At 40.9% G+C, this 23799-nt stretch overlaps 3 protein-coding genes across 5 annotated transcripts; 1 reads left to right on the top strand and 2 right to left on the bottom strand.

Moving 5' to 3' along the window:
• Positions 1-226: 226 nt before the first annotated feature.
• ddx47 (DEAD (Asp-Glu-Ala-Asp) box polypeptide 47) lies at positions 227-7176 on the bottom strand. The gene is made up of 12 exons (XM_008415469.2): positions 6973-7176; positions 6661-6754; positions 5516-5704; positions 5346-5417; positions 4389-4507; positions 3354-3425; positions 3145-3261; positions 2910-3056; positions 2682-2819; positions 2527-2597; positions 2303-2432; positions 227-601 (listed from the first exon to the last, which is right to left on the bottom strand). The coding sequence occupies exons 1-12, from the start codon at positions 7159-7161 to the stop codon at positions 440-442; spliced, it is 1500 nt and encodes a 499-aa protein (XP_008413691.1). The 5' UTR covers positions 7162-7176; the 3' UTR covers positions 227-439.
• A 145-nt stretch (positions 7177-7321) lies between these two features.
• wbp11 (WW domain binding protein 11) lies at positions 7322-15378 on the bottom strand. Of its 3 annotated transcripts, none has more exons than XM_081609712.1 (12): positions 15183-15378; positions 13768-13896; positions 13615-13646; positions 13448-13541; positions 13156-13352; positions 12834-12967; positions 10609-10763; positions 10311-10499; positions 10103-10228; positions 9332-9613; positions 9065-9250; positions 7322-8346 (listed from the first exon to the last, which is right to left on the bottom strand). In XM_081609712.1, the coding sequence occupies exons 2-12, from the start codon at positions 13829-13831 to the stop codon at positions 7715-7717; spliced, it is 2091 nt and encodes a 696-aa protein (XP_081465838.1). In that variant the 5' UTR covers positions 13832-13896; positions 15183-15378; the 3' UTR covers positions 7322-7714. The 3 variants fall into 3 exon arrangements, with proteins under 3 accessions (XP_081465838.1, XP_008413689.1, XP_008413688.1); XM_008415467.3 differs by having other exon boundaries at positions 13768-13868; XM_008415466.3 differs by having other exon boundaries at positions 13768-13853.
• Positions 15379-16096: 718 nt separating this feature from the next.
• LOC103468403 (serotonin N-acetyltransferase-like) lies at positions 16097-20814 on the top strand. The gene is made up of 4 exons (XM_008415465.2): positions 16097-16353; positions 16789-17081; positions 17895-18049; positions 18824-20814. The coding sequence occupies exons 2-4, from the start codon at positions 16925-16927 to the stop codon at positions 19190-19192; spliced, it is 681 nt and encodes a 226-aa protein (XP_008413687.1). The 5' UTR covers positions 16097-16353; positions 16789-16924; the 3' UTR covers positions 19193-20814.
• The last annotated feature ends 2985 nt before the right edge of the window (positions 20815-23799 follow it).

The following is a 23799-nucleotide window of genomic DNA, read 5'->3' as shown; positions in this document are numbered from 1 at the left end:
AGAAGACCTACAATAATTAGTAAAATCCATATCACACAAGCTCTATTACGTTGTAGTGCAATATATTTTGATAATTAATACTCATAATACTTTTTTAAGAAAAATACAATTTAAAATATTAATAACCATGAGTCTTTCCTCCCTTAGAGGTTTAAATCCCAGTCATTCCTCCTCCTCTCTGACCGACAGCGACATCTGAATTCCGACATAACACCAATGAGAACGCTTGAGATTTTACAGCAAAGTTTTATTACAAATGGGAAAGAAAAAAAAAAAGTCCTACATGGACAAAAGAGAGCACTTATTGTGCCATTAAATAGTCGTCGGCTCGCAAAGCGAAGTGTGGAAAACAAGCCGTCATGATAGTAAAGTTTACATCAGAGAGCGGAGAGGCATTTTGTGTTGTGGTTATGTACATTTTACTGCTTGGTTTCCCGCTTCAGCGTCCTCCTCTCCAGGCTGCACCGCCCCTCTTCTTCCCTCCGCCCGGCCCTCCCTTGACTTTCTTCCTCACTCCGCTCGCCTGTTCCGTGTCGTCCTCGTCCCCGTCTCCGTCTCCACCTTTGGGCCTCCTCCGTTTCTCTCCCTGTTCCTTCATTTCCTGAACGAGAGTAGCCATCGGTTTCATCACAAATCACTCCAGACTTGTTCCCAAAAAAAACATTGGCACGTTATTTTCACCCATCACCAATAACGCAAGAGTGCCATCTTAAACCAATAAGAAACTTTAGGGAAAAAAAACAGAAATCTGTTTTTTTTTTTGTTTTTTTAATTACGTCTCCATTCTTGAGTGTGTGATGTAATTCAGCAGGCGTTTCTGTTCAGGATTTCCATGCAGATAAATTGTCTGACTGACAAAAAATCTTCAAACATATAAAATCTGATAGAGCCAGAGATGAAAGTGATTCCTGATGATGAGTTCTTTTTTTTTCTCCTGTGGTTCACCACAGTTTGGATTTTTTTCCCCACTGGAAGTTTATTTCTGGTTACCCAGAATGTTGCCTATTTGCTTAAAAGCAGTTATTAAGAAAGAGCTAAGGGGAAAGAACTTCCCTTTTTTTGCTGCTTGATGAAATATTGGTTAATATAATTTTCAGTCACCAATTTGAAAGGTGTACCATAAAAAAATAAATAAAATTTTATGTGTTCTGGAATTGTTCAAGCCTTGAAACAAAAAGTTAGCTTACACAATAAAAGATTGAGTTTCACTGTGATTGGTTTTGGAGGATTTTATACCTTCAAACTGTTTGGGTTTTAAAACGTTATTAAACAGTTTAATACGACTATTGACTGATAAGAAGTCATTTTAATCAAGTAATGTGACCTTAGTCCCTTCTCCTTTCCTCTCTTCTCTCTGAGCCAGATAAAATAGTCCGTTATCTTAGCGTAATGCTAAGCTAAAGATAAAAGCTAGATGCTACTGAGGCTAACGCTAGCCCCAGTATTCCAAGACACAGCTTTTCTCTACTTGAACGGCCAGGATTAGCACAATATTAATACTTTTATTTCTGGTGCTTTAAGTTCACGTTGGACCTAAAATTGATTGTTTAAAACAATAAAACGCTAATTTATGTCTGTTTTAATCCTATTATCAAATAATACTAAATCAGATCCAAAATTACAGCGACTTATAGATTAAGAAGTAATTAACCAAGAATATATTGACTTCTAATTCAGCTAACTATTTAATCAAAAATTACTTTCTAAAATTAATGTTTTATTTTTCCTTCCGTTTTAATTGTTAGCTGGCCATTTCAAACAAATACTACTTGCTGTTCTTGATTTACCTTAATTAGATTAAGTTATTCTGGCCTTATTTCTAAAACTCTTGAAAGCAAACATTGGTCTTTAATCATACACATCCATACTGGAGTGTGATATTACTATTTATCATTCTGTGGGTTATTTCATGTTGTATTCCAACATATTTTTGGTGTTATTGAGTGAAGAATCCACAGAATATTCTGCTGCAAACTAATCTTAATTTTTCATAAATAAACCCAATTTCTCAACAGTCAATGTTTGTTCTCAACTGTCACATCATTTCATTTGTCTATTTTTATTTGCATATTTTTCACTTTTTGATAGTTTTATTAGTTTGCAATATTCTTTTATCTTTTACTTAGTAGTTGAGCAGGTAGGTATTTTTGGAGGCTGAACTATTTGGCTTTTATTTTCCTGATAAGCAGGTGGTGTCCCATCTTGGAAGTTTTAAGCTAATTTGCTAATTTTACAATGATTTATAATTATTTTTGGCCAAACCACAACAGAGAACGTCGAGCATCGTCCAAAGGCGACTTACCAGCCGGGCAAATCTCTGAGCCTCGCTCACTCTCTCCACCAGCATCATCACTTCCTCCTCTTGTGTGGGAAACGCCGGCAGCTTCTTCCCGATCAAACTTTCGATCCGCTGGAAAAGCTCCACATCATACCTTCAGGATCAGAGATGGCAAGATTAATAATAACAATTAAAAAAAAGCAATTAGAATGCAATGTAAAAATGATCAAATGAAATCTTTTTATTACTGTGTGACAAAAGTGATGGATTTCCCAGACCGCCCCGCTCTGGCTGTTCGCCCCACTCTGTGGATGTAGTCCTGGGAGAACAGATGGATTCACCGTCACCACTTTATCGGAGAAATTAAATAAAATATTTACGACGACATAAAGCCCCGTCCTACCTTTGAATGCGTAGGGATGTCGTAGTTGATGACGCAGTCGACGTGCGGGATGTCCAGGCCTCTGGACGCCACATCCGTTGCCAGGAGAACGGAGCGCGACTTGGACTTGAACTTGTTGAGCGCGCCGAGACGTTTATTCTGACCGAAGCGGAGCGGTTGTTTCGTTTCAGAGTCTGGTATTTTATCATTTTTCAGCTTAACGATTTAAAGGAAAAAAGCGAGAGCTACCTGACTCATCTGTCCGTGAAGAGGGATGGCGGTGATGCCCAGGTTCCTCAACATGAGCGCCACCCGCTGGGCGTTGTTACAAGTGCTACAGAAAATCATGAAGGAGTTCCCGGCCAGCTCGTTCAGGATGGACACGAGGTAACAGTCCTGCAACACAACTGGCAATTTAAAACGCGCCGACAGAGAAAATAAAACAAAGGAAACTCGCTCGAGATCAGATCAAACCACTTCCTACCTTGTACTTGGATGGAATAAAGACGTAGTACTGCTGCAGCTTGTCTACTGTGGAGTACTTTGTGGATACGGCGCACTTTACAGGATCCTTCAGAGCTGCTCTTTGGAGCTTCTGGACCTGTAAGTCAACGCAACGCAACATCTGAGCTGGACCAACAAGTATTACAACGTGGGGAGTTTATAGAAAAACGCAGAGGTGTGCGTGAATACTTTTTTGGTCATGGTGGCCGAGAACAGGAAGGTACGTCTGTCTCTGGGAATGACTTTCAGGATCTTGTCCACCTGGAAAAACAAAAGCAAAACTCAAACACAGGCGTTACAGGTGAACAGATTCTGTGTTGAAATGAGCCGAAGTGACGTCGACGCTCGCCGCTCTGGTGTTGTGTGTCGGTTGGTGCTGCGTTTCTACCCACCGTACGATTGTGAAATTTCAGATTTTGAAAATAAATACGCTTAGTGGAAACACGGCAATTTAATAACAAAAAAAGAAAAAAAGGTTTTGCACTAGGATGAGATGGTTTTATGAACGTGTAGAAATTTTGCAAAATTGTAATCACACGAGTCAACTGACGGAAACCACAAAGAAAGATGACAGGAAGCAGTTGGAGGATCACGGCGCAGCATGGACATAGTTATCCACGTGTGATTTTAATTGTGGTTCTTATTTGATGGCACTTGCGAAACTGTTTTTTTTTTTTTTTTCAGATTAGCGGAATATTGATGTTTCTTCTAGTACAACTAGAATGGAAAAGAGGCTTGTGCAATGAGAGAGAATATGGCCTGAGGAGGTGAACACCCTACATCAAGGTGTGCATAATTATCGGGCAGCATCTTTTCTTCAGGCAAAAATGGGCCAAAAAATTTCAATTGAACTGACTGTGAAAGGTCAAAAATGACAAAGTCTCTTGAAAACGCTGCGATATTGAGGATCACAAAACCATCAAAACAGAGTTGCAAGCCAGAATAAGCTTCCATTACAAATGTGTGCAAAACTCTGTCGCTAATGTCGTAAAAACACAATTTACGACAATAAATAAGAAATGCAATTAAAGTCGCACGCGAGTAAGCTTGATCACGCAAAAAAAAAAAATAAATAAAAACCATGCCAACAGAAGGACAGCTGTAGTCACAAATTACTTATTGAGGATTTGTTTCCTTTTATTTCATTTAAGTTTGTTGAAGTAGCGTTAAAAATGCGAATAGGTTAAAGGAGAGCGAATACCAGTCCGTCCTGTCCGGACCCACCTCAGTCTCAAAGTCCATATTGAGAATCCGGTCTGCTTCGTCCATGACCAGGAACTTCAGAGCTCGCAGGGAGAAGCCCTTTGTGTTCTCCAGGTGGTCGATCAGCCGACCAGGAGTGGCTAAAAAAAAAAAAAAAAGGATATATATTTAATTGTTAATTTTTACATGTACAAAGTTTATTCTTTTCTTGATGGCTAACGTACTTTTTGATAACATCTCTGCAAAAAAAAAAACATAACAGTAGGGACGCAAAACAATGAATCGACCAACTATTAATTGTGGATCAATGGTTTAATAGATTAAAATTTGTTCCATTCAATTAACTAATAAAGCCCGTTTAGTACTTCTTTTGGTGTGGTAGTTTCACCGCCATCCAGCAGAGGGCGCCGCTGGGTGATGATACAGAATTGAAGATGGCGGACGCATCTCATAAGACAAACGGTCCAAACGGAGTCCGTAATGAGATTAAAAATGCACTTCAAGCGGTTCTGTTATGAATTATTAACGTTCTTAAACCTTCTCAAACCTTCTTAAACCTTAATAGCGCAGAGCTGCATGACGGAGCAGCATCCACTTATCAACAAAGTTTACTGATTCGCTACGAAACCGAGAACAAGAAGCATAAAAAAACATATTGTTAATAAACACGGTTGATTCTGAGGGCTTTTTATGCTTAGTAATGTGAGAAACTCACAATTTTCTGTTTATTCAGTCAAAATTTAACACAGCTGACACAAAAAATGCTTAAAGATAATTATGCGTTTTTGTTTTTATGTTTTATTTTTTAACTCCACATAAGAAAGTTATGAAAGACGATATGCCCTCTTGATACAAAAGAAAACTCGGGCTTTTAAGAAAATGGCTGCTTATCAGTTAATCAGTCGATTGATACGATTCATCAACTTTAGATTAACTCATTAAGTCGATAACTTGCATCCCTAATAATTATTCTCTTACCAATAACAACATGTGGCTTTTTTGCCAACACCAACGACTGGGACATCATGTCGATTCCTCCAACAATCACAGCTGCAACAGATGTGAGACGAGTTGAAAATTAATTTAAAATTTTTTTAAAGTGTTTCCATCCCCAACAACAAACCAGGTAATGTTTCATGGACACGTACCACATTTGACCCCAATGCTGGAGCCCAGAGCCTCAAACTGCTCAGAGATCTGGAAGGCCAGCTCTCTGGTGGGGGTGAGGACCAGGGTGTGGAGCCGCTGAGGTGAAGCCAGCAGAGACTGGAGGATGGGCAGAGCGAACGCACCGGTCTTACCCGAACCTGTCTCTGCCAAGCCGATGACATCTCTGCCTGCGGTTTCAGGAGGATCAACACGACTCATTGGCTGTTGGATTTTACATCTATGCTTGAAAATATCAACAGTGGAATGAAAGGTTTAAAGCCAAAGCATGTTTGTGTGTTAGAACGGCCTAGTCCAAGTTCAGATCAAAATCCATTTGTGGGAAAAGATTAGAAAACAGTTCGCAGACACTCTACACCCACTTTGAAACTAAAGGAATTGGCTAAGCTAGAAAAAAGATGTGCCCCCCCAAAAAACTGCAGGTCTATAAATTAAAGGTGCTTCTACAAAATATTTACTCAGGGAGTGCCGAATTTAAACGCACACCACACTTTGCAGATCTGCATTTCTGGAAGAAAGCGAGAACTTGGAAAAACTGGCAAACATGCACTATTTTGTGTTGGGCAGTCATGCAGTGTATCGATAATAATCCAACTAAGTGACAAAATAGGAACAAGTTCAACGGTTATGATCAGGCATATCGCAAAAATTAAAACGAGCTCAATAATTTCCATTTGCATAATGTAGTGTTTTTCTCTTTTCTCTATCATAAAATGGATCTCAAACATATTCAGTCTGGTGCTTTGGTCTCAACTAGCCATTTTTTAAGGACAACTTACGGAGACTTGTTAATTCATTTAATTTGTTGTTTGTTTATACATTTGGGATATTTTTTTATAAGTGTCTTCCAGTTCCAGTGTTAAATGTTCACTAGAATTTAAAGTTTATTGATCTTTAAGAATGTGTGCAATATTATGTCACTACTATTATACCACAATATTATTTATCGCTATAATTACTTTATTTTCCAACTATTTGTCATTGAGCATTCAAAACAACACACTACTAACTTCTGCCCTAACCATCCGTCATTTCTCCATTGCGTCCTGTACACCTGACTTGTTTTCTCTTCAAAGCATTGCAAACTATTTAGCACCGAGAGTGAGAAAAGTAACTTGTATCAAACCTTGAAGTGCTACTGGAATAGCTTCCACCTGGATCTTGGTTGGACTCTTCCATCCCAACTGATCACAAGCTTCACAGAGAACCTCGGTAACGCCCTGCAGAGGTAAAAAAAAAAAAAAAAAAGTTTTAAAAGGTGGCTGCTATGGCGTTTTTAATAGTTAGACATATTTCAGACACTGACACAAAGTAAGGACGTCTCATTTGAGAAAATAGTGTTTACACAATGCGTTAGCTTCGCTTAGCTAATGCGAAATCCGACAACGCTTTGTTGCTAACGTGTCTCCTTTTATTGGCTCTGGGGAAACAAACCTACCAGATCCTTGAAGGTCTTCACCGCCTCCTCACTTCCTCCAGTATTAACCTGTTCTTCATCATCGTCGCTTCCAGACTCCTCCGGCCTTACACCGGTATTTTGCTCCGGACTCCGGTCCTCCATGCTTCCCCGTCCCAACGTGTCTTCCCGTCTAAACTGCGCAGCTGCGGAAACGCGAACCCAAAGCATGATGGGAAGTGGAGTTTTTCTGACAACTTCATTATCGATATCACGAAGCTTTAAGCAATAGTTGTTTTTTTACACTTTAAACAACGACAAAATGAATTAGTTTAGGAAGTTTCATCCGGTCGATGCTTCCATCTTCTTCAGCAGCAACATGACGACAAAACATGTTTGAACCGATTTTTATTTGGCTGCAGGACAAACCGCTTCACACGTCATATTTAGATGATCGACCGTAAAAACAAAAAGAATAATCAATTACACAAAGTTGCATCACTGAGGTCAAATAACTTGTTGGAAAAGAAGCACATGTCAGACTTAAAAAATAAAAACAAACAAAACAATGCCGTGCAGAGCATAGTGTTCAGTTAACCACCAATAGAAATGTTTTAATACACACTTAGGATCAAATTTATTATGCTAAAGTTGTAGCCCAAATAGGTTTTTTTTCTTTCGATGAGAGAAATGATATTACTGAATGTTCTAAATACAGCTACTTCTACAACTCTGCACAGCAAACGAGAGAAAAAAAAACAACTTTTCTGTAGTTCGTAGACTCTTACAGCAGTCCCTCCATCTCTCTCATGAATGCTTCATAAACCTGGTCTTTAGTCTTCATGCTGGGCTGAGGAACAGACCCCACTTGCGACGGGTTGACCAACCCCATAGGAGCAGCCACCTGCTGTTTCTGCCACTGTCCTCCCATCCCGTCGTCTCCCCTCCGTCCTGCCGCAACCCCGCCCGCTTTCTCCAGGGGCCCCGTCGACGGCCCCCGCATTGACCCGCTCGTGTCCCTACGCACCCGCAGCGCCGTCGGCACGAAGCGGGTGACCTCCGCCTTGGGGTTGATGATTTGAGGCTTGGCAGAGATGGTGGCGCCCCCTGCGCCCGCCGCCCCTCCGGCCGCCGCAGAGGTGATGTTGGCTCTTTTCTCGATGGTGGCCGTGTGGTGGTGGCTGCTGGCCGTGCCGGGCGGAGGCGGCATCTGCATGACGCCGGGCCGCATGGGCATGGCTGGCGGCGGCATGCTGCTCTGTGGGCCGTCCTGGCCGGAGCCGGGGGCCTTCTGCCTCGGCAAGATGCTGGGAGGGGCGCTGAGCACGTTGGAGTTGAGAGGCGGAGGAAACATGGAGAGGGGGGGCGCCATGGGGCGAGGGGGGCCTCCGGCTCTCGGAGGAGGAGGGGGGATACCTGAGTGAAGAGACGCACAAAACATGGGAGTTTAATGAAAACAAATACAGAAAAGTACAGAAAACGTGGGCAGGTCAAGGTGTCGTGTAAAAGTATTCACACTAGGGCTGAGCGAGCTTTAAAAGTTTTATTGTGATATTTTGGGATAACGATAAAAGTGACAAGATGTATTTATTGCTTCTTCCCATCATATTTTTAAATTTGTTAGTTGGTGTGGGCGTTAATCATAAAATAAAATTGGCTATAAGATTTTTGATTTATTATTGTCACAATAAATTCCTATTAATGATGCTTAATTGTTTGACAGCACTCCAGGCTCTGATTGGTTATTTTTGGTTATTTTTGGGAGGAAGTGAAGGAGCTTGATCTTTTCACATTATCTGTCTCATATTATACTGTCAGACGGGAAAATGTGACAATTTTAACTAATATGTAAAAAAACATTTATTTTTTATAAAAGTTGAATACTGCAGCTTTAAGACTCGTTTACAGATTAACAAAGCTAATCTGTGAATCTCTGCAGCTCCTCCAGAGTTACCATGGCTCACTGTTGAAAGCAACTAATAGAACACAATTTTTATTCACAACCATCAGAGTAAAACATTTTTTCAGTTCTTTCTGAAATATTGTTTTTCTGAAATATTGAAAAACGGGTTTCTTTTCCTTCTATTATTCAAGTAAAGTTTAAGAGGTGTGAATACCTCCACATAACCCCTACCTGGTGGTCCTGGGGGAGGTAGTCTGGGAGGTGGTCCACGCGGCGGAGGGCCTGGAGGGAGACTGGGCGGGGGGCCCGGAGGAGGGCCGGGTGGTCGGCCGGGTGGGGGACCGGGGGGCAGGAGACGAGGCATCGGGCCCCGGATCCCTCCAGGCATACCAGGGGGCCTCAAGAACGGAGGGGCGCCTAGAAAAGGTAGAGTATTTCCTCTGGGTTACAGGCTGAACTCTGAACAACAATGAGCTTCTTCTGGTGAACCAAACCAACCTGGAGGTGGCGCCGGGGGCGGGCCAGAGGGCGGACCGGGGGGTCTCATTGGAGGAGCTGGCGGAGGTCCTAGAGGAGGGGGCCCGGTCATCGGTGGGCCCTGCATGGGGGGAGGTCCCTGCTGCCCCACTGCCCCAGGAGGAGGGGGCAGGCGCTGGTTGGGCATGATGTGGGGCTGGGGGTCCCCCGGCGGGCCCCGGTCCTCAGTGTCGGAGCCATCCGACTCGTCCGTGTATTCCTCCTCTACTTCCTCTTCCTCATCTTCCTCCGGAATGGACTGACCTGAAGATAAAGAAACAAACAGAATGCAGCACCTTTTCACGTTAGAAAAAAAACAAGTACATGTAGTAACGATTAGAGATGCTCTGATTTGATATTAATATCTACATCGATGCTGAAAAATAAATTAAGATTCGGTGACAATGTGCCTGATCCATAAGGGCAGATCTATTCAGCCTAATTCTATGATTTGTCCTCTGAGCGACTTCATGATTTATTATTTATTTTACAAACAGAACATTTATTTAAACCAATTCTGTAATGTTACAAACTGCATCAAAATTCATCAATTTATATTTAAACTGATGAATAAAAGTCAGTAACTTAAGCTGGGTTAGCTTAGGTTAGCTTAGCTGTCTGGCTTTTTCTTAAATAAATAAATATCAAACAATTGTTCAAAATATAATTTAACAAAAAAAATCTAATTTTAAGCGTTTTGAATCGATTCAGAATTCCCAAGACTAGTAATTGTGATTCTCTGATTGAGGGTACCTGCCATCCGTAACATCATGGCCTGCAGGGGAGTGATGGCCTTCGTCTTCTTCACCACTCGCTTCTTCTTCCTCTTTCCATCCCGGGACTCGTCGGCTGCGAGATCTGCAAAACGCACACTGCGACCTGCAGGGGACGGACGTCCACGCAGTAAGTTAATGAGAGAAGGAGACCCTCTAACGTGTCGGACATTTCCGGCGCCTCTCACCGGCGTGTCTCTCGCTCCTGTCCTCGTCCCGGTCACCGTCCGCACCTTCGTCTCCATCTTCCTCGCTGTCTTCCTCTGAGTCGCTGTCGTCGTCCGCGTCGTCCCGGTCCCTGTCGCTGTCACTCCCGCTGTCCCGGTCTCGCCCCAGGTCCCCGGCGGAGTCCCGGTCCAGCCCAGGGATGGACAGGTCTGCGCCGACAGATTGGGGAGGTGGGGGGGGGGGACAAATGGAGAGATGAAACACGGCGAGAAGAAGCTAGGTTTGGTTAGCGAGTCAGGAAAACAGTTTGAGCGTCACCTGTTTCGGCGCTGTAGATTTGTCGAGACGGGATGCCGTACAGCGCCAGAACCTGCGGTGGCGGGGGCCCCGGTGGGGGCCCGGGTGGTTTCTTCCCAGGGGGTAATCGAGGGAGACTGGGGACTGACGCCAGTCCGGGACCGGTCGTCGGTTTGCTGAGACATTCAGGGAAAAACAGAATTACTGCTGCTGGAAACAGTTTGTGGCATCATGAAGACACCGTAAGCAAATCCATCCATTTTCTTGCACCCTTGTCCCTCAGTGGGGTCGAGAGGGTTGCTGGTGCCCATCTCCAGCTAACGTTCCGGGCGGGGGGCGGGGTTCACCCTGGACAGGTCGCCAGTCTGTCGCAGGGCAACACAGAGACACACAGGACACACAACCATGCACACACACACTCACACCTAGGGGCAATTTAGACAGACCAATTAACCTGACAGTCATGTTTTTGGACTGTGGGAGGAAGCCGGAGTACCCGGAGAAAACCCACGCAGGCACAGGGAGAACATGCAAACTCCATGCAGAAAGACCGGGAATCGTACCCAGAACCTTCTTGCTGCAAGGCAACAGCTCTATCAACTGCGCCACTGTGCAGCCCGCTTTGAAAACAATCAGATATAATATTTAGCTACACTTGTGAAAGTGGGACAAATCTATTTTGTTTTTTAGGTGAAAAGATCAGAATTGGTCCAATCAGACTGCTGTGAAAAAAGTCGGATTTGGGTCACATTCGCCTGCTGTGTGAACGTCACCTAATCTTTAACTCCCTTTACAGATTCAAATTACTTCCAACCAGAAGAAACGTGTTGGTAAAGTTAGTTAACAATTTAACCTGATATACACCTGAAAGAGGCATGAATAGTTTTGGGATTGAATATTGTGCTTCTAATGTAATTAAAATAACTTATATTTGTGGTTCAGTGTGAAGATTTCCGACATTAAAAGTCAAACTTGTTTTTCCGTAAGCAAATAAAAACCTAAAAAGTGAGATGAGCATTTATATTCAGCACCACTGAGTCGAGGCTTTGGAGAATCAATTTTTTAAGTGCAATTACGATAATTGTTTTTGTTTATCTTTTTTCAACAAAAGCTCCCACTCCTTCACAAGACTTCCTTTCTTTAACAAATTTTGAAAGAAAGTTCTGCGAGGAGAAAAACAAAGCATTTAACACGTCAAATTTGATCAGTCACCTTAAACACAACCATCGCTTTGACAGTGTTCAGGCTGCAGGATGGCTTAGCGTAATGCTGCCCCCTACTGGTCCTATTTGCATGGGCTTCATCATGGAAATAAGGGCTACAAATATCAATAATTACACATTAGTAAAATAAATCAATGTACATTTTCTGTTTTGTACTTGTAGAATGTGTGTTTTTTTTCACTTTGCTTTTATTTTTAATCCCTGATCAATTCTAAAAATATTTTCCTTTTTTCTCTCGTTTTATTTAAATAGATGTTAATTTGAGATATGGTCTCTGTTGGTATATTTTGGCTCAATGATAGCTTTTCATTTTAAAATTCCATATATTTTGAAGAGAAACTCTTTCTGGATTTGTTTAGAGTGCTGATGTCAGACAGAGTATCCAAAATGTTTACTCAAGTAAGAGTAAAAAAGTATTTGGTAAAACTGCTACTCAAGCACTGAGTAACTGATAAAAACAATCATTTAATATTTAAAAATTACACGATCTGACGGACCAAAAGGCAACATTATGTGGAAATTTGGGTATTTTTATGGACCCGAATGGAAACAATTAATTTTGTAGCATAGCGCTAGTTTGGGGAAGTAACATTTTTCCAAATCTGTTTCTGTCAATATAAAATTTATGAAACTTTAACAAAAACTGCAGGTGTTTGTCTGGTGAATTTTTTGGTTTAAACAAGCTTGTTCTACGTTCTCTGAAGTTACTCAGAGGTTTTACTGAAATAAGAGTAGCAATACTTCATAATAAAATGACTCAAGTAAAAAAAAAATACTCCTAAAAGTCACATTTTTTTCCAATAAGTAACTTGAGTAAATCTACCTGGTTACAATCCAAGTCTGATTTTTGCTTCCTTGTCGGTATGTTGTCGATTTCAAAGTGAACTTGTCTTATCATCTAATTGGTATAACAGATTGACTGAATCCAGCACATCGAATTTCCATCAAAGCTGAGAATCTCTGTTTTGCCCGTTGACGAAGCAAAACGATGCTCTCCAGATAGCGTCAACAAAAGGAGCCCACCCAAAAGCCGAGGTCTTCTTGAGGATGGACGGAGGCTGAGCCCTCGGTAACGGGATGTCCTGGATGTGGATGTTGGACGGGGCGTGAGGCATGTCGGGTAGAGGAATGCTGTCCACTTCCACTGACTCTGCGTTCTGGAAAACAAAGCGTATCTAAAGTTAGGAAGCTCACAGGATACAGAGACTGAATAATTCTCAACTTTAAATGAGCTGGAATGGATTGGATTGGATTTTCATCACCCCACGAAAAGCTGTTTTTGGAAAACGTCACCATAAAGTTGAAAAGGTGTCAGACAGAAATGTGAACAGAGTTTGGGTCGCACCTTGACCGAGTCGAAGTAAAGAGCCAGCTGCCCTCGCTTGGTCTCGTACTCCAGCTCCAGTTTGCGAAGCTCCTTATAGGTCTCAGGGTTCTCCCTCTCGTACAGATGGACGATGCGTTCAAACGTCTCACGTAACTTCTTCCGCTTGTCCCTCAGCACCTTCTCGTTCAGCAAGGGCTGCTGAACGGGGTTGAACTCTTTAAAAAAAGAAAAAGAAAAAGTCAAAGAGGCATTAGAAAAATAGATTCAGCTGTATGAAACAATATTGACTGCAACAAATTCCTCCTCTCACCCATCTCATCCAGCTTTTCCATGTCTCTGATGATTTGTCTGGGATCTTTCATCTTCAGCACAGCTGCTCTCACCATCATCCTCTGCTTCTTGTTCTGCCAAACGAATCCACCACGTCAGCGACTCAATAAAACACCTGCTAGATTTAAGCGAATGTTGTGCGTTTACCTTTTTTAACTCCCTCTTCCTGGCCTCCTTTCCTGTGGAAAGCAGGAAAAAAAAGTTACAGTTAATGCACCGACATCAACCTACTGGTACGGAAAAACGTTGTTCCGGTGTTGCTGAACAGGTCAGCGGCTTTGTATACAGCCTCATACTTACTAGCCTGGTCGGTGGGATTCATGAACTTCCCACTCTTGGTGGAGGAGGTGGAACGTCGCCCCATTTTTGCGGTGTGTCTCCTTCACCTTAGTTGCAAAAATCTTTTAAAATAAAGTTCACAATGCAAATCTACATACACGTTGTTAACGTGTATGTAGACGTTATTAACGTGTTGTTAATAACGTGGCAGCTGCTGTTTTTGCTTCATTTGCTGGATTTGTGAGCATTTTGGGTTCTAGGAAACAGAGAATTTCTGATACAGCAAATCAAATAAGCCTAAAAAACTATTTTTTTGTTTTGTTTTGTTAGGATTTAATTTACACAAGGCCAATTAGACCAAACAATCCGTTAATGTTTTCAAGTGCTTCTATATCCAAGCCTGAGCTAAGTTGGATGACTACGTTCCAGGATTTTACCAGAATATTTGCTTTAAAAAGCCAAACAACCAGAGGTAGAAGGTTATTTTTAATAATAAAAATATTTTCTGCTGTAACAAGCTTGACCTTTTGACCTGAGGTGAACTGATTTAGAGGCCAGATGGGAATTATCCAAATGTTCCTCAACCGTCTCTGAACTGCAAGTCAAATGGCAACAAAAATCTAGGACTTTTTTTCTAATCACTAAATGTTTTCAAACAAAGAATTCCCACCATTTCTGGTCCATAAATGCATCAATTAGCAGGATATATAGACAACTTGTGTTTGCATATAAAACTGAAAAATGAAATCAATAAATTACATGTTTATATATTTATATATAAATATTTAGATATTTACAGCGTTCGATATTTTATAATATTGTAGCAGCAGTAAGAATTATAAGCGATTTTGCACTTTAAATGAAAGAAATTAGATCATTTTAGTCATTTCTGACATACCTTTTTGTGACTCGTTCTTGACTAGTTTATGTAAAACACTCTTCTGGTTTTTACATAAATCAACTATTACAGTAAAATAATAAACATTTATTCCAGCCAGAGAAAAAGATTTAACATTCATACAAGATTGTTGAGAGTTTCAAGGACATACATATTCATAAAATTAAAACATCTCTTCACGTCGTGGCTGACTGCCTTTAACATCGTGTAGCTCCAATGAAGAATTGCAAAACAAAATTCTCGCCAAGCAAACATATCACTGTACTACTGCTTAGTTTGACTTATTGATAATGTCTTGTGGCAGTTAGCCACTCTCAGCTAACAGGTTAGCCAAGACTCTTTCTTAAGTTAAAATAACATATCTGTATGACTCGATGCAGGGGAGATACGATAACACATATACTTTGAAAAGAATTAGCTCCACGGACTTAAACTCTATAGAAACTCAGAACTCCCAGGTGGTCATATTAGCATGCACCTGAAGCTAAACCCGCGTTAGCATCAACAGCAGCAGCAAGGGAAGCATCGCTGGTTTTACCTTTCTTTAGTAAAGAAATACAGGCCGCGGCGAGGTTCAGACAGCCCTCCGGGTACACTCAGCACGGGACGAGTTACTGTTTGTGGCCCTAAAGATAAAATCCCCACCCAGGACTTATTTTAAAACAACGAATGTGTTAGCCGTCCGCCATGTTTGCTGCTGCGTGCAGGAGCGGAAAGGCAACGCTGACGTCACAAAAACGAAGAAAAAGTAAAACCATGACTGTTATTTTGGATTCTTGAGGATTATGTTTATATTTAGTGTTCAAAAACATGTTATTATTCCAGTGATAATAAATTATTGTATACTCATTATATAATATAGATAGAATCTAGTCTCTAAATAGATTTATATATTTTTCTCGTTAGTCATATTGTCCTTTGCAAATTCTAGGTTCTGCCCTCTTGTTGCCGGAAGGGGTAACTACAATACCATAATGTCCATAGACATAATATGAGAAATGCTACAGAAAGCACAAACACGACAGAAGCAAATACGTTCACTATGGGTTTATTCCACATTTTTGCTTGAGTCTATGGAATCAAAGTAACTAATACATGTTTTGATAATATTGCTATAACTTTAATAACCATTATTACATAGTATTGAATATGTAAGGCTCTTTATTGCTTTTTTGAAATTAAGGCATGTCTATCAAGTTTACAATGTCGGTGCAAACATGAAACCTTGACCAATTCTCAAGGTTATTTTTTTTTTTCATTATCATGTTGTATTATTATTATTATTATTATTATTATTATTATTATTATTATTATTATTATTATTATTATTATTGTTGTTGTTGTTGTTGTTATTGTTATTATTATTATTATTATGCATTTTCTTTTATTTTTTTCTGCTTTTTGCCAGTGAGTCAAAAATATGAGTTATTGGTCATTATTTTAGGAAGGTGACCACTTATATATATCTTTAAAAAGCCGATTGTTTTCTCTGACACCTGTAGAGCATTATGCGCTCTGTCAGGGAGGAGATAAAGGATCTAATGCTGCCGAGTTATGGAAACAACTTTTGTAATCCTCCATCATGTGACTCATAGTAATAATCAGCCCATAATGAAGAAAGACGTCCGCGCAAACAGGAAAGACACTCGGGGAGAAGCAGACCTCTTCACAACCTTCTCTGATATTCCTCCGCACCTTTCTCCTCTCTGGTAAGTATCTGCAGGGCCTTTGTGTTGCTTTGGGGGAAGTTCTGTTTGTAGTCAATAAATCTGACATACATGTGGACCAGTAAAAAAAAAAAAAAAAAAGCGTTTATTGCCTGCGAGATATTTTAATTGCAGTGCAGAAATGTTAAAACGTCAATCCCACAGCTGTTATAAATAGGCCGGAGGTGCGGCGATTTACTGGGAGTCAGTTATTAAGTAATTATCGTCCCCTCACTTTAACTGACCAAAACAAATCGCGATTAATTGCAGGGCTCCAATTTATTTATTTTTTTTTTATGACGCAGGGCTCCAATTTATTTTTTTTTTTTTTATGACTTTCATTCATTCCGCAAATATTCAAATGCAAATCAGCCCGTGAATCATCCAGGCTGAGCTGCACCATAAATACACACGCTGACCGTCCACTTCTCCTTGCAGGGCCCCCGCAGAGGTGATCCTGCTGCAGCGGGGAGTGGGGGAGACCAGGAACACACACACACGTGCACAAAAAAGAAAGAGGAAAAAGAATATAGAAAAGTTCTGATCCCTCTGGAGGACAGGAGCTGTGACTCGTATGATGTCTGTGGTGGGCGCCCAGCCTTTCATCAAGCCAATGCAGACTTCACCTTCAGTTTCGCCCGGTATCCAGCGGAGACACACGCTACCAGCCAGCGAGGTGCGGCCGCTCAACACGCAGGACGCGATCAGCGTGTTTGAAATCGAGAGGGAGGGTAAGTGGGCCGGCTGGCTCCCTACGGAGGGCCACAAACTCTAGGAATTCAATTATTCTATATGTGATTATTTGTAATAAAATATGAAAAATGCATAAATGAATGACTAAATTAATTAATTCATTTCTTAAAGAATTGTGGGTATTTTATGAAACAATACTAAATCTTTGAAGTAAATAAAATTATTTAAGCCTTTTTTTTTTTTTTTAAAGAATATTTTCTATAAATTATTTTAAAAAATAATTCCAACTGTCTTTTTGGTTTTAAATAAACCCTCACACCTTACTGGTTAACCGTCGACCAATTACCTTCTCCATACCAGAGTTATCCCTGCCCACCGACTTCAATTAATAGGGCAAATAAATGTGCAAATTCAATAAGCAATTAAAGAAAAGATATACTTGCATGTGTTTTTAGCAGTGAATAACATTGTTTTATGTATTTTTTTTACATTGAATTAATTATGTATGCAGTTATGTTAAATTCTTTAAACATTAAAATATAAATATTTTTTTAGATATGTATTTAATCCATGGATGTCTTTATCAAGTAAAATCAAATAGAATTTAGATGATCACAATACATAAAAATATTGTTAATTGTTCATTTAACATTTTATCCATGAATTCATTTCTGACACTTTTGGTCTTCCATAGAATAGGAATTGCAATGGTTGTGTCCTCTGTAGTTGCATAAAATCAATTCTGGCATCATAACCTTAGAATTGTATAAAATTCTTACTTTTCAAATATTATGCACAATGAACTGTCTATTTTTGAAATCCATGCTAAATCGTGATCGTGTCTTTTCCAGCTTTCATCTCAGTATCAGGGGAGTGCCCGCTGCACCTGGATGAAGTGCGTCATTTCCTCACGTTGTGTCCAGAGCTGTCGATGGGCTGGTTCGAAGAGGGCCGCCTGGTGGCGTTCATCATCGGATCTTTGTGGGACCAGGACAGGCTCACCTCAGTAAGACATTCTGGGTCTCCAGCCCGTTATGGTTTATAATTACATGGCTCACCACCCAGAGCGGCTAAATCATAGGGGGCGACCGATGTGGTGTTCGCAGTTTTAGCAGGAAGGGTTTGTTAAGGGATTCATTCTAGAATGTCAACTTTCTTCAGCTTATCTTAAAGCTAAAACTGGCTTTAATGGTGCGTTCACACCAGTCACGTTTAGTCTGCTTTAACTGAACTCTAGTCCATTTGTCTTCAAAGACTGATTTGTTTGTTGTTTGCTTTTTTTGGCCTCATGCGGACCAAAGAAGCAAACTCTGATCTGCTTAAATATCCAGGTCTAGTATAGATTAAAGTGAACTCTTAGGCGCGGTTTGAAAGGATATGTGAACGCAAGCAAACAAAAGCAGGAAGCAGACCATAGCGCAGGGCATTCTGGGTATATGCAACTTAAACAAATGCAAGAGTCTAGCGGGAAAAATGGTTCGTAGTCTTTTACTAAAAACAAAAAAGAAAACCTACAACCGCTAAAATCTGACGCTGTTCCAGTTTTGCTTACATTTTATGAAGAAGGAAGTTGTACTCATGTCTTCTTCTGAGGTTTTTGTGTCATCTCCTTTAGTAATTCTTGGTGCAGCGCCACCGCAGGCGAGGAGGGAAACAGGTTTTTCAGTTAGTTTGGATTGTTTGGCACAGGGCAATGTTAAAGCGAACCGCACCAGCTGAAAATTTCAATCAGAAGTGAAAACACCCTAAAATTTTGCCCTTTTCCTCCGTCCTCCTCCAGGATGCGCTGACCCTCCACAAGCCCTGCGGCTCCACTGTCCATATCCACGTCCTGGCGGTCCATCGCACCTTCAGGCAGCAGGGCAAAGGCCCCATTCTGATGTGGCGCTACCTGCAGTACCTGCGCTGCCTGCCCAATGTGCGCCGAGCCATGCTGATGTGCGAGGACTTCCTCATCCCCTTCTACCGCAAGTCGGGCTTCAAGGTCCTGGGCCGCTGCGCCATCACCGTGGCCAACCTCACCTTCACCGAGATGTGGTACCCGATCAGCGGCCATGCGTACATGCGCCGCAACAGCGAGGCCATCCGGTTCCCCCAGCATCTGCTGACTCTCCCTCTGACAAAGACTGATGAGCAAGTCGATTTATGACTCTGTTTTTGGTTGCTGTTGTTGTGGTTTGTTTCTGACTGACATCAGGCACTTGGACAGGGCCGTTCCAAGGTTGTGTGAGGCCGTGAGCAGAGTTTTATTTGGGGGCCGACTCCTTGTCTTGTAACAATATGTGAGAAAGTTGAATTACATTAGATTATGTCAGTAAGCATCAGTACTTTTCTTTTGCACAGAGCTCTGTACATTGCACTGAGGGAAGTCACTGAGGATTCTGTGTATTCCTTAGGACTCCGAATTTATTTAGAAATCAACCTCTTAGAACCAGGAAGGAAATAATTTGATCACCTAATTCTAAAGTTTGACACTGAACTTTAACCTGAAAGGGAAAAGTTGGACAGGGTGATCAGTTCTTGGTGATCAGTCGACTTTGCCAGCACCAGACCTCACACAGAATAAAGAGCAGAGCGTTTTACTTGATGTTCGACCGGTTGCTGTTTCAGCTCTCACTAAAGCTGCCTGAGTCTCTACGGACATACGATTCCAACAACCGACCTGTGTTCGATCAACATGTTGCACCGAAACTTGAACTTCATCCAAGCTGAACGACTGGAGTCTCAAAACAAACAGTTTTTCAGTCAGAACAAAGTCGCTCAAAGACTTGTAGGATGTCCATGAATGTCTGGATGGCATCAAATCTGGGTTACAGTGGAACGGGATGGCGAACGCGAAGGGTTGCGCAACTTAAATAAACTTAAAGCCCCAATAAAACTCTTCCAAACTTGGGCAGCCTTAAAACTTTCTGGGCTCTTGGCTGCCTCCTCTGGCCAAACAGGGAAATAACAAGGAATGAATTTAAGAAAGAAGAACATAAGCTTACCTGTGTTGCGCTATTTAGGTATTTATTTATATTTTTGTTATTCATAGAATATCATATAGGTGTGCAGTTTTGGTATCTGATACCAGATAAACACTGAGCCAGTATCACAGATATCGATTCTGATACTGATACTGATGCCGATACTTTTAATTATTTAAGTTCAAACGTCTGACCTTTAGTTGTTTCTGTAGTTTTCCCTTTGAATTACTTTTATAAAACCCTGGAACAGAATATGGAGAAAGTTTAAAGGCATGTACAAAATACTTTAATATATTAACGTGATAGACGGAAACAACAGAACGACTAAGTGAAACAAAGTGTGAAAAATTATCATTTGAGAGCAAATCAATACAAAATCTTTTTTAGGGTAGCTTTGGGAATTTGCGAAACTATAATACAAAAATATATGATAAAATTTCAAGAGGGATTCTGGAACTAAAGTATCCATTTTACCATGCTAATCTCCATCCAGAACTGATGCAGGCTGTTTCGGTATCACTGATATTTTTGTATCAATCCGCCCACCTTTAGTAAACCAAAAGCCTGCCTGTTATTCCTACTTGCAAAATTCAGCTATACTTTAGGCTAACACTGTTCAAACTCAATGTTTTGAAGCTAAAATAAAGAAAAGTAGGGAAATAAATCAATATTCTCTGCAAAGTCTTCACAGGTTCAATTCACATGTGATATTCTGATTTATTCTCAAGCTTTTAACTGAATCCCATTAACCAGAATTGTGTGGATTATTTCACTATGTACATAATAAACCAAGTGTTGACTTGAACTCGACCTGTGTCTATACCTGGTGTAACATGCAGCGGCTCTAAGCCGTTTCCAGGGCTTCCCACACTACCGGCTGACGTCAGTCATCAGGCCTTTAGCCTCGCAGCAACAGCTCCTCCGGCTCCTGCTGCTCTGTTATGGAGGCTTTAGCTGTTGTGAACGTTTGAGGATTTAGAGCTACTCAGCCATTAGCCTGCTGTGACCTGACATAAACCTGCATGGACTATGCAGATTTTGATCACCCTGACTTTTGGTGGAAAAGTTTGTTTCTGCTGCAGCTACACAAACGTGAAGAAAATGGTTGATGTTGTTATTCTAAAGATGAAAACTGCTCCTGGGTTGACTTTTCTTTTCTTTTTATATATATATATATATATATATATATATATATATATATATATATATATATATATATATATATATATATATATATATATATATTGTCATATTTTGGTCAAAATAAAATCTCGCAAGTGTCCTCACTGTTAAAAGCTACTAGTGATTTCTGTTCAGCGTTGCCCTCAGCTGTCTCTGTGTGGAGCTTCACGCTTTAATCCGTGACTCAGTCCCAGACTCAGGTCTTAATCTGTTAACACGGACAGGTGAGCAGCTGCGTTTCCACTGAAGGATAAACGGGCCGGTCACTCTTAGGGTATGTTTTTGGTAGACTGACCTTTCCTGGGAAAGTTTGCCACACCGTATTTTTCTTTAACTTGTGGATAACGTCCTTGCTGTGGTTCACTGGAGGTAAAGAGGTCTGACAGTAAACAGGCATAAGAGTGACCAGTGATGTTAAACTCTGATTCCCACAAAGTCCTACAAAAACTATAACCAGCAGTTTCATCACCGTTCATGATTTAACACAGAGTGATTACTTTTCTCATTGGTTTGAAGAGTGTTTTTTTTTAAACATCAATAAATTGAATCATTTTAAAGCTGCATTTTGTATTTATGATGGTTATTTCTGTCAGATAAAATCAGTTTGATTGTCCTGGAACATTTTGGTATTTGGTATTTGGTAAAAAAAAGAAAAAAGTAGAAACGGGAAAAGAAAATGGAGTGAACTTTTAGCTTTTTTTATTATTGATTTTTGGTAGTTATATGTAGACTCCATGCCCTTTTTCTCCAGTTTTAACAAAGTTTTAGTTCAAAGATGCTAATTCGCATTAGATATCAAACTCTTTACAGATAGAAAATAATACACTGATGTGCATTTTAACAACGGAAATCTAGAGAAGGTTTTACTGAATTATGACACTGTTAGCAGCAGATATGGTGTTGGCACAGTTATCATTACTGGAGTCATCAGCTTCGTCCTTTGTGCTGTAATTGAGGGCCACCAAAACACAGGCGCTCACTTTTTGTATTATTAGCGCTGCGTTTCAATCAAAACAACAATAATCAAGCAAAACACAAAAAGCAGCAGTCATTCATTATGTGCGTCAGTCAGGCTAGAGTTCAGTCAAAGGAAATAATTTGCACATCTGCGATCCAGGCCTTTGCGCTCCAGGCCTTTCGGCAAGCTTTTTGCAGCGACTGTTGTGCATCTCTCAGTACAATCAGAACGAGAAATGCAAACTGTTACTGTCGCTACTTTGCTTTCATAAATGACAACGAACAAAAAGATGAAAATGCGACAAAATACCTGCCAAGCTGTGCTGGCTTTGCTTGAGATGACCCAACTGTCATCCCTCTCTGTACACAGTGTGGGGTCACTTCAGCCTCCAGACAGGCTCATAGGTAATAATCCCACAAAGTCCTTGCAGTCATCAGGTAATCTGGTAGACGGACATCCCAGCCACCATTACTCTGAACCCTCTCTGAGGGGTCAGATGGGGGTCTTTTACACACTTCCTCCAATAATAAATATAATCAAGATAAAGTGAAGTATTTCAGACCTAACTAAGGTTAAGTACTTTTTGCGGTGCTCATTTTCTGATACATGTAGATATGTTGAGGTGAAATACAAAATACAAAGATTCAGTGGTTTGAATTTCGTTGCAATTGCCAAAGAGTCACTTGTTGGTTTGTCCTCGTTACCCTTAACATGCGTGAGACGCATTTAATCCAAACCCTTAATCCTGTGATTCCAAGCCCGTGTGACTCGCTTCAGTTTACAAGCTGCGTACATCAAGTACAGGAATTTTACCTTGAGGTCGGCGCCGACCGCTCCAGAGGAAGAGGATGAGTCACTGTCGTTCGGAGCGAGTTGTTCCTGGAAACGCTTCACTGAAGGAACGGCCCTCATATTGATAACAAAAACAGGAGCGTGGTGGGACGCCCGCAGCTTCCTGGAGCTTAGCCTGTTTATGATGGCAACCACATTTGAACAAAGTTGGAAAAGGAAAAGTTGGAATGTGGTATTAAGTACCGAGTTGCTGAGATTTTCATGGACCAGCCTCAGCCTCAAATATCTTCCAATAAAGAAACCAAAAAAAGGACTCTTCAAATACCTTTGATATCATTTTTAAATTAAAAAGTATGGCCGCCTTAATAACAAATACCACTTTATATATTAAAGAGTCACTATTATGTAAAAGGGAGATTTTTTTAGCTTTACATTATAAGGTTAATTCCTAATCAAAAACATACCTAGAGTGTTGCCTATATTCTTTCATGCATGTTTGAGAAATCCTTTAATCTCCCATGGCAACTATTCAGCTGTGCACAACGCCTGGTTGGACCTAGCCCCGCCTTCCAGAACAAAGCTCTTCTTCAGAACTGCAGCTTCCAAGTTTCTGCCAAACTGAGCAGTCTTCTCTCACAATGACCCCACTCTGCTCCTTCAGACTAGCCAGCAGCAATTAGCAAACAGCTGGTGGAACTTTGCATCTATGAGCTACTTACTACTCAGGCAACGCTGGTAAAAAGGTTGCTAACGGGCTAATCGGGGAGCAATGTTGTGAGGACTTCCTGAAGGCGGAGTTTTAGAAAGAGCAGGAGTTTTTAAAGAGATAGATGCCTAAATTCAAGACCTTAAATTACC

This window comes from Poecilia reticulata, chromosome 8 (genome assembly GCF_904066995.2).
Source record: "Poecilia reticulata chromosome 8, P_reticulata-male-v2, whole genome shotgun sequence".
Classification (NCBI taxonomy): Eukaryota; Metazoa; Chordata; class Actinopteri; order Cyprinodontiformes; family Poeciliidae; genus Poecilia; species Poecilia reticulata.
Note: the sequence above shows the minus strand (reverse complement) of the source record. Positions and strands in the feature narration are given on the sequence as shown.

Coding starts and splice junctions, on each gene's coding strand:
- LOC103468403 (XM_008415465.2), top strand. CDS start 16,925: ATGATGTCTGTGGTGGGCGCCCAGCCTTTCATCAAGCCAATGCAGACT. Junction 17,082..17,894: donor GTTTGAAATCGAGAGGGAGG/GTAAGTGGGCCG, acceptor TGTCTTTTCCAG/CTTTCATCTCAGTATCAGGG. Junction 18,050..18,823: donor ACCAGGACAGGCTCACCTCA/GTAAGACATTCT, acceptor GTCCTCCTCCAG/GATGCGCTGACCCTCCACAA.
- wbp11 (XM_081609712.1), bottom strand. CDS start 13,831: ATGGGGCGACGTTCCACCTCCTCCACCAAGAGTGGGAAGTTCATGAAT. Junction 10,764..12,833: donor AAGAAGACCTCGGCTTTTGG/GTGGGCTCCTTT, acceptor TGAATGTCTCAG/CAAACCGACGACCGGTCCCG. Junction 9,251..9,331: donor GCCCCCGGCGCCACCTCCAG/GTTGGTTTGGTT, acceptor TACCTTTTCTAG/GCGCCCCTCCGTTCTTGAGG.
- ddx47 (XM_008415469.2), bottom strand. CDS start 7,161: ATGCTTTGGGTTCGCGTTTCCGCAGCTGCGCAGTTTAGACGGGAAGAC. Junction 4,508..5,345: donor AAAGCCACATGTTGTTATTG/GTAAGAGAATAA, acceptor TTTTTTTTTTAG/CCACTCCTGGTCGGCTGATC. Junction 2,433..2,526: donor TCCATCACTTTTGTCACACA/GTAATAAAAAGA, acceptor CTGATCCTGAAG/GTATGATGTGGAGCTTTTCC.